Source organism: Pinus tabuliformis, chromosome 7 (assembly GCF_031772625.1).
Source record: "Pinus tabuliformis cultivar Carrire ecotype Pingquan chromosome 7, CPIR1, whole genome shotgun sequence".
Lineage (NCBI taxonomy): Eukaryota > Viridiplantae > Streptophyta > Pinopsida > Pinales > Pinaceae > Pinus > Pinus tabuliformis.
In genome coordinates, this window is record NC_142293.1 from 1605920243 (window position 1) to 1605933802 (window position 13560).

The 13560-nt window shown below is 34.0% G+C and overlaps 1 protein-coding gene across 1 annotated transcript; it reads left to right on the forward strand.

The window, feature by feature from the left end:
- Window positions 1-1414: 1414 nt before the first annotated feature.
- LOC149254289 (ornithine decarboxylase-like) lies at window positions 1415-6313 on the forward strand. The gene is made up of 2 exons (XM_089454749.1): window positions 1415-1549; window positions 5876-6313. The coding sequence occupies exons 1-2, from the start codon at window positions 1415-1417 to the stop codon at window positions 6311-6313; spliced, it is 573 nt and encodes a 190-aa protein (XP_089310875.1).
- Window positions 6314-13560: the final 7247 nt, after the last annotated feature.

Consider the following 13560-nt stretch of genomic DNA (forward strand, 5'->3'; position numbering starts at 1 on the left):
AAGATATCATTTTTGGGATTCAACTGCGTTAAGTAAGTCATTCATCTATAACCATTTCCATGAGAGGTAGTCGTCACTGACTAATTTCTCATGATTTTTGAATAGTCCACTGAACACTCATTGCATCGAGTGATACTCATAAGAATAAAAGATAAAAAAAGATGATGTTTTTTTCATAAGTAAAAATTAAAATAATAGATGAATTCCTAAAAATTCAACTAACTTCACCCATATTAAATCAAAAAACGAGAATGGACCAAGCTTAAAAGAAAACGATGGAACAAAGTTTAAACAAAATCAGTGAAGAAACTTTTTAACTTTTTTAAGATCAAACAAGATGATGAGCCCATTTTTAGGATAAATACTTTGCTTGCAAGTTGCTTTTCAACTTTTGAGTATGAACGGGTCCCTCAGACGTTTTCTAGCTGTAAGGCTCTCAATTCAACTCAAGTTGCTCTCGAGCTGTTCAGTACGAAATAGACTCAATTCGATTCGATGCTAAAACGAAAGGCTGGCAGTGACGACAAGTAAATTGACACACTGTAGTCATGGTCCAATAGTTACTTTACCATGATATAACATAATTTAATCGAGTTGTTTTTAGTGTGATTTTTTAAGTTTTCTGGTAAGTTTTTTTTTTAAATTTTTCTAAACTCTGGCAAGATTTTATTGAAATCACAAGTTTGATGGGTAACCCCTGCACAATTGAAGTGCCCTAAAAGTTTTCCAAGGCGTTGAATCCATATACAGTCAAAAAACTAGTTTAAATAACACAAATCAAAATTTAACCAAATTTGTCATCTAGATTCCAGGAGAAAGTCCAAAAATCACATTAAAAACAACTTCTAAATTAATTATATATTAAAATCCAACTTTATTTCGATCGGGATTGTGTTATAATTGCAATGGCAAGGGTACCATTTTGATACGAAGTTAGATCTAGTGTAGTGTGGAGAGTTGGCAGAATTTGAAAAAAAACTTATCCGTCAAATTTGATGTTTTTCACTGTTCCTCAACCAGTTTTCATAGTTTCAAACTAGAACATTGATGATCTGTATTTGAGAGCCAAATCACCCCATGACGAGCAAATTTGGCTGTCAAATTCCAACCATGCTCGGCATCTGAGCTTGTTAACGATGGGCCCATTGTCAAATTCCAACCCTGGTCGGCATCTGAGCTTGTTAACGATGGGCCCATTTTGCAGGACAAATAGCGTACCAACGGGTCTCTGAGACATTTCAATCATGTCGTTTTCCAGAGCGCAAGTTGCTTGGCGAAAGGACCCCGCATTCACTCAACTTGCTCCCCAACGGATGAATGTGAAGGACAGTATTGACGTCGAGTCTAACAACTTTACAGTTGTCAACATCACTCTTGACGTGACATAAAGTTGCGTAATGAATTTGAGTACGAAATGATCAACGGCGTCATTGTTGAAGGGAGTATTTTAGTCAGCGGCAATTTTGCCCGGAAATTGTTGCCGGACGGGAAAGACTCCGTCAACGGTGTAATGTATAATGACACAGTGACGATTAAATTTAAAAACGGTGTAATCTATAATGAAACAATGAGGATTAAATTCAAATTTTATTTAAGGATTTGATTTTAAAAGATATTAGCACAAGAGAATTAACCAAAACAATCATATAAACTGAACCAGAGTAGAGTAAATTTAATAACAAAGATCCGTTACTTCCAAACTTCAAATCATATAATTATTTGTATAAATTATAAATTTTTAATATTTACAAAATACTTAGAAATTAAAATATTTTTTATTTTTTATTATAATATTTAAATTTTATATAAAATATTATATTGATTTTACCTAACATATTATAAAAATACAAACAGAAGAACTCAACCACTATTTTTTTAAATATAATAATATGTAGATTTAATAACAAAGATCCGTTACTTCCCAACAAAAATTAAAAGATCCCAACTTCAAATCATATAGTTATTTATATAAATTATATTTTTTTAATATTTAAAATTAATTATAAAAATAAATTAATTTCAACCAAATTATAGAAATACATTAATTCCAAAAAAATAATTATTCTTATATACAAAGTTAGAGTCACAAAATTTTATACTTTTATATAAAAAAGCTGTAGTCATAAAATCTTTTAGAATTTGGGTGTAATGATGGGATAAATCTAGTAAACAAACAGATTGGATAAATCTAGTAAACAAACATATAGTGCAATTTGGATTTGGATGTAATGATTTGACAAATCTAATAAATAGACAGTGAGAAGAAACATGTGGTGTTGAAATTTTTAAGGGTATATGTTGTGACTAAAAGAAATCAAATAAGTTAGTGATTGTTTAATATTGGATAAATAAATCATATTTAAATTTAATAGATTATTTTTTGTTTTGAAATTGAAAATTTATTTAAATACTTTTTATATTATTAATGAGATGATGTATTATAGAAAGAATATTTTTTGAAAGCAGATCTTGTTCACTCATAATGTGGTGTTGAATTCTCAAGAGTATATATGGTGATTAAAAGAAATCAAATACATTAGTGATTGTTTAAAGTTAGATAAATAAATCATATTTAAATTTAATAGATCGTTTTTGGTTTTGAAACTAAAAATTTATTCAAATGCTTTTTATATCATCAATTAGATGGTGTATTATAGAAAGAATATTTTCTTGAAATTAAATTTTGTTCACTCACTTATTTCAAGTTCAATTCTAATACAGACCACACCTACTAAGTAATTAGCAATTAAAAATATAAATGCATATTTTGAAAATATGTGTTTACACCCTTAATATTAACTTGGTTAAGAACAATAAAATTCTTGAAAATGTGGATTTTATATATTTTACTATAATGTGGAATTTGTATGGAAACTTTTATAATTTGTATGGGAACTTATATATTATGTATTATAATTTGTATACAAACTTTTATAATTTGTGTGGAAATTTATATATTATGTATTATATAATTTATAGTTGGATGTATGAATAAATACAAAAATTCTTATACACTGGCCTACATTTTTCTCATATGTAAGTATACGTTGACATTGGGTTATTAAGAAAGAGGCGAGGTTTATACATAATCGACGTTTATTTCGATTAGGATTGGGTTATAATTACAGTCGAAATGGGACCATTTTGATACGATGTTAGATATAGTGTGGAGGGTGGGCATCTGAGCTTGTTAACGAGGACCTGCCGGAAACAGTGAACTTTTGAGAACAAGCAAGGTGGGGACATTTTTTAAGGACGAATACCTTTGGTTGCAAGTAGGACCCTGCCTGCACTCAAAAGTTGATTCTCAACTGTTGAGTACTAACGGCCCACGGGTCTTTGAGACGTTTATTCATGTCGTTTTCTTCAGTGTAAGTTGCTTGGAAAAAGGACTCTTCCTCAACTCAACTTTCTTCCCCACGGTTTTGAACCATATAATGCATTTAAATTAGAATTTTGAATTTTTGAACTCGCCCTAAATGGTGCCCGGGGGTTAAATTTGACGGGTCACTCTACTCATCAGAATTTTTTTTATGACGGTTTAATTTTTAAAGTATCCTTTATATGACGTTTAATATTTATTTTTACAAGTTTTTTTTTTAACTTTTACTAATCATATTCATAATTGTTTTCACATTAAAATAGTGAATGTAGGCAACTAAATTAGACAATTAAATTTAATTTAACAGAAATTGAAACACACATACCATGTTTTCCATTTAAGTCACTTCAATGCCAATCCAATTAAAGAATAATATGTGTGATATAAGTTTCAAACAAAAAAACATAATGTGCATGAAATATGTAAATGTTTTAAAAAATACATTCAATATCATCATGTACAAAAACTAAATTTTGGAGAGCTTTACCAAACAAAGTAATTGTCAAAATAAATACATGTTAGGGCCATAAGGATCTGTAAATGTATAAAAATAAGAAAACAAAAACAAACTACATACCTGGACCTTCTTCTAAAAGATCTTCAAATATTCAACTGTGTCATCTAGCATGTCTATAGTGTTTGTTTGCTGCATTAAGTCCAAAAGTGAAAATTTATAATTATTAATAACCTGCAAATTGTAACAACTTTTACAAACAATGAGTTCACTTACAATCTAGGCATACCACATTCAGAATATTAAGCTCCAATTTTCTTATTTTTCATATTTGGTACAAACTATTCCATCACTTATGGGTGTTTTTCGGACATGCAAATATGCTAGTATAGACATGGTTTGTATATGTGAGAAAAGCCTATAAAAAACACCAAATATTATGGCATTTATAGCATTCAAAAAAAAAAACCATTTTTCTCAAGCAAATAATTACACTTCTCCATCAAAGATTAAACATCCAAGAATAACCTAATGAAATTATATAAACATCCAAATATATAAATTTAAACTTTCTTTCTACTATTAATTCAAAAAATCATATAACAAAATAAAAAATTGTAATTTGATAAAAATATTATGTAGTAGAATTCTTTTGATAATTACGGTCAAATAAAGTTCAAGCTGTAAAACGGTTAGACTTCTCTTTCAAATATTAATTCATGTTGGGAAATTTTCAAAATATTATGTAGTAAAATTCCTTTGATAATTATGGTCAAAGAAAGTTCAAGTTGTAAAACGGTTAGACTTCTCTTCCAAATATTAATTCATGTTGGGAAATTTTCAGACAAATGCACTGAAATGTTGTGTGGGAAAATATTTTTTCAAGAAATACTATGCAATCATGTGGGAAATACATAAAATAATTATGTGAGAAAAACGAGAGGAGAACCTGAACACGTAAAATTTCTTGCATCATTGCTCAGCTCCTATATGATGTCCATGTACCATGCTTCATTTTTTGAAATGGCCATCATTTCATTTTCTAACTCTGCATCCGCTCTTTTTCAGTTGGCTTGCTATTTCTTCTATATTGCTCTTTCTGTAGGCACTTACTCACTTATCCACTCAATTCCACGTTACTTTGATGGCTATTAGTGGATGAAGAATGCACAAATCTATTAAATGAAATGGACAAACCGGGCCTACTATCTAGAATGTAGAGCAGATCGACTAAATATGAGGCATCAACCAACTTCGATGGGGATGGAGAGCCCAAAATCCAACCTCTAGGACCTCTAACCCGCAGGGGAGCCAAGTAGTGCAGGGAACCGTGTGGCTCTTTGGTTTTGCCAAAGTTCGAATCCAAGGAAGTCCCAATGCCTTTGTTAGTGATCTGGTCTTGAAGCTAGTTGAAAAAATCTTAATAGGGATTATGTGAATGGGAAACGAGAATGAATTTATGTATTTCAAATTAGCTGTCTCTGAAGCAACCCATGCCTTGCCCTACCTTACCTGGTATAATTATAATTATGAGGAGATCCATATGCACAAAACAGAGATTTAGGAAATCTCTGAACCATTCTTGTATAACAATTAACTGTAAATGCGAGGATTGACTTGTCTCTAAGCAATTTTGTGTTTTAAATGAGTATAGTGTGCAAGTCGCAATTAACTATAAGATCCAGAAACACGAAGTATATTCATCACTTTCATTACCCTAGTTCATCTTTCCTAGGTTCCACCAACCTGGACATCGTTGAAGTCATCTTGTCCTTGTCTTCTTTGTGACGAAATTCAATCTGCCCTCATTCCTCTACATTAAGAGCCTTTATGATAATGAAGAGCCGCCATTTCCAACAAAATCTATATGCAGATTCCATGTGGGAGAAAGATAAGTCTTTGATATATAAAATAGATATATATATATGTAAAAATTTAAAACTGGTAAATTTTTTATACACCCGTCATTATGACATTTTGAAAAATTATAAGCAAGTCAACAATTACGTGTTTATTTTGAAATAACCCGTATTTGACAGCTAAAAAAAGGTAAAACGTGCATACGGGCGTCAATTTTAAAGCCTGATGGTGTCTCGCGCTCTAGCGTCTACCCGGGTGTTGTCGCGACAGCTTGTGGCATATTTTATTCAATTTCTCGACTCGGGTTGCCCAAATGTGGTATTTTTAACATCGACAACGGTTTCAATGTAGGAAAGTTATTTGTAGAGGTTGCGGGTACTGTCTTATCGGCCTTGGAGACATACTTCCCCAAAGAAACAACAATTTCCCTTATGGGTGAACTGAGTCGACATTTCTCCAAGACCTCCTTTTGGCTAGCTTCGAGTGTGATTAGAAAACTAGTTAGAGGAGAAGTGAGGGAGTTTTGGATTAGCAACGACATATATGGCTCCCTAAGTGGCCATCTTCACGATAACGTTGTCATCACTGCACTGCCTCTGGGCTGCAAATTCGGTTGATTGAATACTTGTGCCTAGGTATCATCTTAAAAATGAAATATTAACATAAATAAATAGGCGATAAATTCTAAATATAATGTCACAAAAATAATAACGAATGATTTCAGGTAGCATTTAAGAACTGTAGAGTAATTTGGTAGCAATACTAATATATATAATGTTCTTAACATTTACTTATACAAATACCTTAATCTTAAGCTAGTTTACTTATTTCATTAATTTTGTATATATATATACTTGTATTCTTCATGTATGTGTCTATATATATATATTCTTAACATTCTTAACATAGATGTGTGCAAACACCTTAGTCTTAACTTATTTTACTCATTTCACTAAATTTGAATGTAGATTATTTAGAAATAAAATTTACATGTTTCATTAATTTAGCATATTTATATATTTATTCATCCTGTTCCATAAATAACCATGGTGTTCCCATAAATAACTATGGTGTTCCATAAAGAACCACAAAATAACCATTTAAAAACCAAGATTCAATAAATAACATATTTCACTTTAATCTTAACGTACTTTACTCCTTTCACTAAACTTGAATGTAGATTATTTATAAATATAACATTTCATTAATTTAACATATCTAAACTTTTGTTCATGGTCTTCCCTAAATAACCATCCTATTCAATTAAGAACCATGAAAATGAAAAAAATATGAAATAACTTTTTAAAAACCAATCATATTTTAACTACAAAAAAATCGAATAATCCAATTTAGAACATTTTTTGAAATTAATTATATTTTGATTTTTGAAAATTTGAATGGAGATTATTTATAATTAAAATTTTATTTATTTTATTAAAACTTAAATGTTTTAAGCAAAGTTTAAAAAATTTTCATCATATATCATTTAAAAAAACAAAATTTAAAAGTTTTATCCAAAATTTAAGGAACTATCTCGTCTCTCACCCATATCCCTTGCCATACGCAACACAATAATGGGAATGGAGGAAATGCAGAAGCCATTAAAATTAGACCCAGTGGTAGCAGCTTAAGAGTCCATGTTGAGAAAAACAAGCCAATCACCCATGCCCAGTTCCGACAACAAGAATCCGCCCGCTCGATCGCCTGCGACCCGTGTTTGAACCTCACATGACCCGTAAAGTTCTATTGTTGAGGGTTTCTTTCAGCGAGAAGCAAACTATGGCACGCAAATCACATGCAACGTTCAAAAAATCCTGAGGATTTCCCTTCGATCCTCCAACGACGTGAGTTTTCTTCGAGCTATTTAAAGTAAGGATCTCAAATAAGAAGTGCTCCAAAGTAAACCAGCTTACAAATTAGTCCAATCTTTCTGGGACATAATGATTTTAATTTTTGAACACTAATTATGTTGCTCAAAATAAACCAACTTTTGAATTAGGTTCACTAGGTTATGTGATTCCATGAAAGGATGAGACAACAAACATAATCACCCTATAGTTAAACATATCATGTTAGTAGGGAGGCCACAACCTCCATGGACTCCCCAATGGTCTTCCAAACTCCTTCGGGAATACCTTGTTGGGTGTTTTAGCATTGCAAAAAAGTTGATATTGTTAGTTTCAAGAGTTTGATACTCATCTCTATGTCTTCGTTAACAAGTTCAAGATTAAGAGTCAAGATATATAGGTGTATCCCATTATTATTATACATAGTTTTTAGAGAGACATTCACATATGTCTTTGTTAACAAATTCAAGGTTAAGAGTCAAGATATATAGGTGTATCCCATTGTTATTATACATAGTTTTTAGAGAGACATTCACATAGATCCCTCGAGGGGAAGGCTAGGCTTGGCATTGAAATGTGATTGCACCACAACTAATCCTATTATGTTAGTAGGGAGGTCACTCCCTCTATGGACCCACTACGTTTATGGACCCCCATAGGCCTATCATATTCCTTGTAGTAGCAATTTTTATAGCCATCTATCTCTGCATGAATTGGTTGAACGTCAGGCATTGAGAAAGATAGAACTCAGATTAAGAATCAACATAGACAATTGTTATGTTAAGATGGATATGTGCTTGGATCCTTGAATAGGGGTAGTGTTTATCACCACCACTTTACTAGTATGGTAAATACGATGGATATGTATCAGTGTCTAACATTAATAATTTTTTGGGTTTGATGTTGCTTGGGTTGTTTTCTATGAGTTTGATATTGCTTGAGCTATTTTATGGGGTTAATTGTGTTACATTTTTTAAATTTCCTACATTTTGAGTTTGATATTTAGAATTTTAAGCAAGAAGCCTTGATTTTCCTAAGCTTAGCATGGATCTATGTTGAATCCTTCTTAACATGGATCTATTTTTGGATGTCGTGGATTACTAGTATCTCTTTATCATGGATATATTCTTGGATGGCTTGGATTGCTAGTTTCATAGAGAGATGACCTAGATTGCTGATTTTCTAGTTTCCCCTTAACATGGATATATTCTTGGATGGATTGGATTGCTTGTTTCATAGAGGCAAGTGAGGTGTTGTATAGTGTGTGTAGTGGAGATGGGTTGATGCCCACATGGAGGAAGACTATATTATATGTTATTTAACAATCCAAAGTTTATCTAAGACGATTTTATATCAGTATTGTGAACATGTGAATGTGTTTTCGCTACTATAACGCCCTCCAAAATTTTGGCCTATACCCAAATTTCAGAGCCTACTGTGATCATGCATACTTTCGTCCCAAACTTTAAGACTCATTGCATGTGTTTTCTCTAAGTATTTTGGTCCCATTTGTAAGAAAATCAAAGTGTCATATTTTCACATGTTAAGTGTCACACATCACATGAAAGCTAGTTTTGGTGGTTTCAAGGGGTAATATTTGTGTAAATGGGTTGGTATTACCATGTAAACATGTGTCACACTCATTACCAAAGTTTCGAGCATTGTCGCAAAAGTGTCATCACGGTATTTGCAAAGTGTATCTTCGTTGTCGCACATGTCGTAAGTCATCGCAAAGTTATCACACTGAGGGAAATATGTTGTTCAAGTGTTCTAGATGATCTATTTTGTGTCATCAAGTGTCTAAGTGTGTGATCTAAGTGGCTCCAGAAGTGCTCAAGATTCAAAAGTCACCTTGAAAAAGCTCAAAAATCAAATTCATTGGATTGAAGTGGAACAAAGGTCAGATTGAAGATCGCGATGCAATATTTCCAATGGTGCAAACGACACCTCAATCTGAGTTAGTATGTGAAAGTTGTGACCGATCAAAGTTTTGGTCAAACTAGGCCTAGTGGCAACCACTAATGAGGCAACAATTTGGCATTTATCGGTGCACAGATTCCGGTCATTGGAACGGGTGAATTTGTTTCTTATTTAATTTTTCCAATAATCATGAAAATCTACCAGATGAATTTGAATGGTTGTTTATTAAATAATAATAAAAAATTATTAAATAGGTGGGGCAGGCCACCATTGGTGGACTCACCACCCCAAACTAGCCTCTAATCAAAATAATTGGCCAACAACTCTGCCACATGTGACAAAACACTGGGTCCGGTGGGGTTTAAACTCACCTGACTCGCCACCCAGGCAACCCCATACCAACAAACCGTGCCCAACTTACAAAAATAACGTGTCACTTAAAAAATGCCCCAACTGGTTATATCAAGATTCCAATAAAATAACCACGCCAAGAAATGGTTGGGCCCAGGATGGAACCCATACCACCGAGAAAACATTTTTACCATTCTTACCAATATGCCAACCCATGCAATTTTGATTTATCCACCAAAGAATTTTTATATATCGCTAACTTTGTCATTCGATGGGGGAGAATGAATGGAGATCGAGCACGAGGACTGATGGAGGAACCTTTTCAAAGTGGCCAAGGTAGAACCATGCCTAGCTTGCTTTTTGAGACAAAATCTTGGAGGAATATTTTTTGATGCTTGAGGAATCTAGATTCTATTGGACATTGACTTTTTCACAGAGGTGGAATGATGTCAAATTTATAGCCATTTTTCTTAGAATTTCACAAAGAGTGCAGTGGTGTGCTCAAATTTTTTATTCGAGCAACAAATTTTTTTCCCATCTCCAAGAAGGAATCTTTGGGGGAATCATTGAGATTCCCGAGGGTCCAAATTTTGACGGTGTTAGAAAGGGGCCAAATTTATAGTCGTTTGACACGATTTCAGACCACGAATCTAATGGTGATGTCCATTTTTGCAGCTAAGATTTTCATCTTCAGTCCATGTTGGAAAATGGAGGTATAAGGGTCATTTATGTAATTTGATTATAATTTGATTTCTATTGCGATTTAATGAAAGAGGCCTCCCCACATTGAGTAGGGCCTAGAGACATAGCCCACACTAGGTGAACTCCATAATCAAATCGTCTTGTGCTTCTGATCTCATGTTTCTATTGATTTCCACTTATTTTCATGTGTTCATATTACTTGGTTACATGCTCTTTTAAATGCAATTATGTATGCATCCATGAGGTAAAATATCTGGATCAGTGTGTGATCACAATCAAGTCTTAACACTGTTCAAATCATCTTCGTGACTCCCACACTTAGTCAAATCAGTAAAACTTTCTAATGGGAAACCTAGCCTCATCTCGCCCTCTTGAACTACGCATTGCACAGTCTAAGCCCTCAAGCTACAAACCTACCTCTTGGCACTATGTAATACATAGTTCCTACCTTCCTGAGCTCCTAAACTGCACAATTGGGAAATTGCCTGGCCTCCTCTGCCTTCCAAAATTACGTAGTGGGAAAAATAAATACTCAAGCCATCATCCTGGCTCCCTGAGATCCCCAACTATGCAATATTCTTGCATAGTCCATCTTGAACTATGCATTGCATAGTGTCAAGGCTCAAATCTGATTCTTGACTGCTTGAACTGCACAATTGTGCAGTCGCTGAGGCTCTCCCTTAACCTGCCACTTGGTTCCGGCTCAGTTAGTGGATTATCATGCAACATCTTAGACTAGGGGTTTATCAAACTGATGTCATCTTATCGTGAGTGAATTACATATGAATTACTCTATCATGCTATGAAAAGATGATGAAGAAGGATATGGAGAAGGAGAACATGAGAGAAGACACCTCTATAGCGCGAGAGTGAAAGTTGATCGATCAAGAGAAAGAAAAGGGACATCAATTTATGGCCACGACTCAAGACCTGATAACACTGAAGACTCCTCATCTCCAATCCATATGTAATTGGAAAAGAGATCATACTCATGAAGACATACAAAAAGTAGCAAAAAAGAATGGCTTGACATTGGCATATCATCATACAAACCGTGTCATCAATGTCATGTCATGAGTCATCAAATACCACATCATTTTGTGGAATATGTAAATTCTAATTTTAAATGTAGTTTAAAGTGGAAGTCCAAAGGACATGTAGAAAATATGAAGAATCATATAAAGTCGAAAAGTCATAGGGAAGTCAAATAGTCATGAGGGAAATCAAAGAGTCACAAGGGAGGTGAAGGATCACCCCGTTGGTTATATATAAACCCTCATTGTACTAGCAAAATAATTTTCACCCTTGGCTCCTCCCATAAGGCATCAGAGAGATAAGTTAGTTATTTTGGGGAGAAAGTAGTGGCTCCAATGATCCATTATTGGGGCTAGTGGTGTTTGTTGTATACATGTGTCCTAATACTTTTACTTAATATATGAAGCATGATGAACAACACATTATTTGTGCATGGATTATGAATATTGTAAGATTGTCTTGTGAATGTTTATGATTCATGTTTTTTTTTCACTTGTACTAAAGTAGTTGAAGCATTTCAGTTATTTTAGTGCTTATCATATTGAGAATGTGTTGTACTAGTTTCAATGACTGTCACATCTTTATGGACTATTCCGCTGGATGTTAGACAAATCTTTCCTGTTTGTGTTGGTTTCAATGACTGTCACATATTTGTGGACTATTCCACTGGATGTTAGACGAATATTTCTTGTTTGTGTGTGTCTCTACTAGGGTGGTACTATCACCTCCCTCTTAGGGGCTCACTTCTTTTCCCCTTCGTAGTAGAATAACTTGACACACCTATAATCGAACACTCACCAGGCACACTCACTTTCTTTTCGAAGACACATATGCAATCCTCTCTCTTGCTAACAACTAGAGCCAAGGTAAACCTTTAAGAAGATCATAACCATTCCATATTCCAGATGGGCTCCTATCCCAAACAGTGTGAGGTCTAATTGGGGCCACGTACTGGGGAGACCCCTTTGAATATTGGCGGGTTCAACACTGTAAACATTTATGGTGCTAGAAGGAGGGAAACCAGATTTTTATGGTTGCTAACTCCACCCACCCTCATCATACTTCTTCTCGTCAAGGCAACAATATTCATAGCACCTCCCCTTCTCATATTATTGAAGTTGACAGATCTTCCCAACTTGGTCTTCGACAAACTTGTGAAATATCTTATGATCATATCCGAGCCATCTAACCTATAACCTGTCACTTTGAAAGGGTATTGGATTGATCCCTGGGGTACATAATATTCCTTATTTTCAAAGAAGAACCCAACCACTCTTGCTGGGATAGTGGTCTCTACAGTCAAATATTTTGTTCTCACCACCCTTGAAGAGTTAGCAGAGATTGCAGAAAATGCAAAGAAACTAGAGAAACCTCCATTTTTTAATGGAGATGACAAAGACAATGTTGTACTCTCAGATGGCACCTTTTATGGGTTAGGTAGTCACGAAGAGGAGGAGGAAGATCCCTCAGATTCTAAAGAAGAGGAGTAGCACAGAGACGAAGACATGGTGGGCCAAGATATGGATTGGATGTCTCTGGGCCCACTTGTTCTACCGAGTGTTTTACACAAGATGTCGTGGCACCAATTAAAGATGTTAACGAAATATGACCTTGAAAAAGCAGTCATAGTGGAAGACCATTTGGACATCTTCTAATTACAATTGTATATGCTCAAGGTATGTTACGATGATGTTGCACATAGAATTTCTCCTTGTACCTTCGACAAAGAGAAATTGTATGGAACCACAACCTTCCTCTGAACTCAATATAAAAATGGAAGGGGTTGAAAAATTTGTTCCTTGAAAGACTTTTCAATGACAAAACCTAAACCATGTTATTAAAAGAGTTGGGCCATCTGAAGATGGGAAGAAATAAAATGCTAGATATTTTAATAAGAGGTTCAGTCATATACTGAATAGATTTCCTATGCATATGAAACATGACTCCATGACCATTGACTAATACACTTCTCGCTTAGAAACAAGCATCGCACAGTTCATTAAGAGAAC

Bases quoted from the DNA above. Each gene is read 5' to 3' on its own strand.
- LOC149254289 (XM_089454749.1), top strand. From the start codon at position 1,415: ATGATCAACGGCGTCATTGTTGAAGGGAGTATTTTAGTCAGCGGCAAT. The intron at 1,550-5,875 runs GTAATCTATAAT...CGTATTTGACAG, and splicing joins CGATTAAATTTAAAAACGGT to CTAAAAAAAGGTAAAACGTG.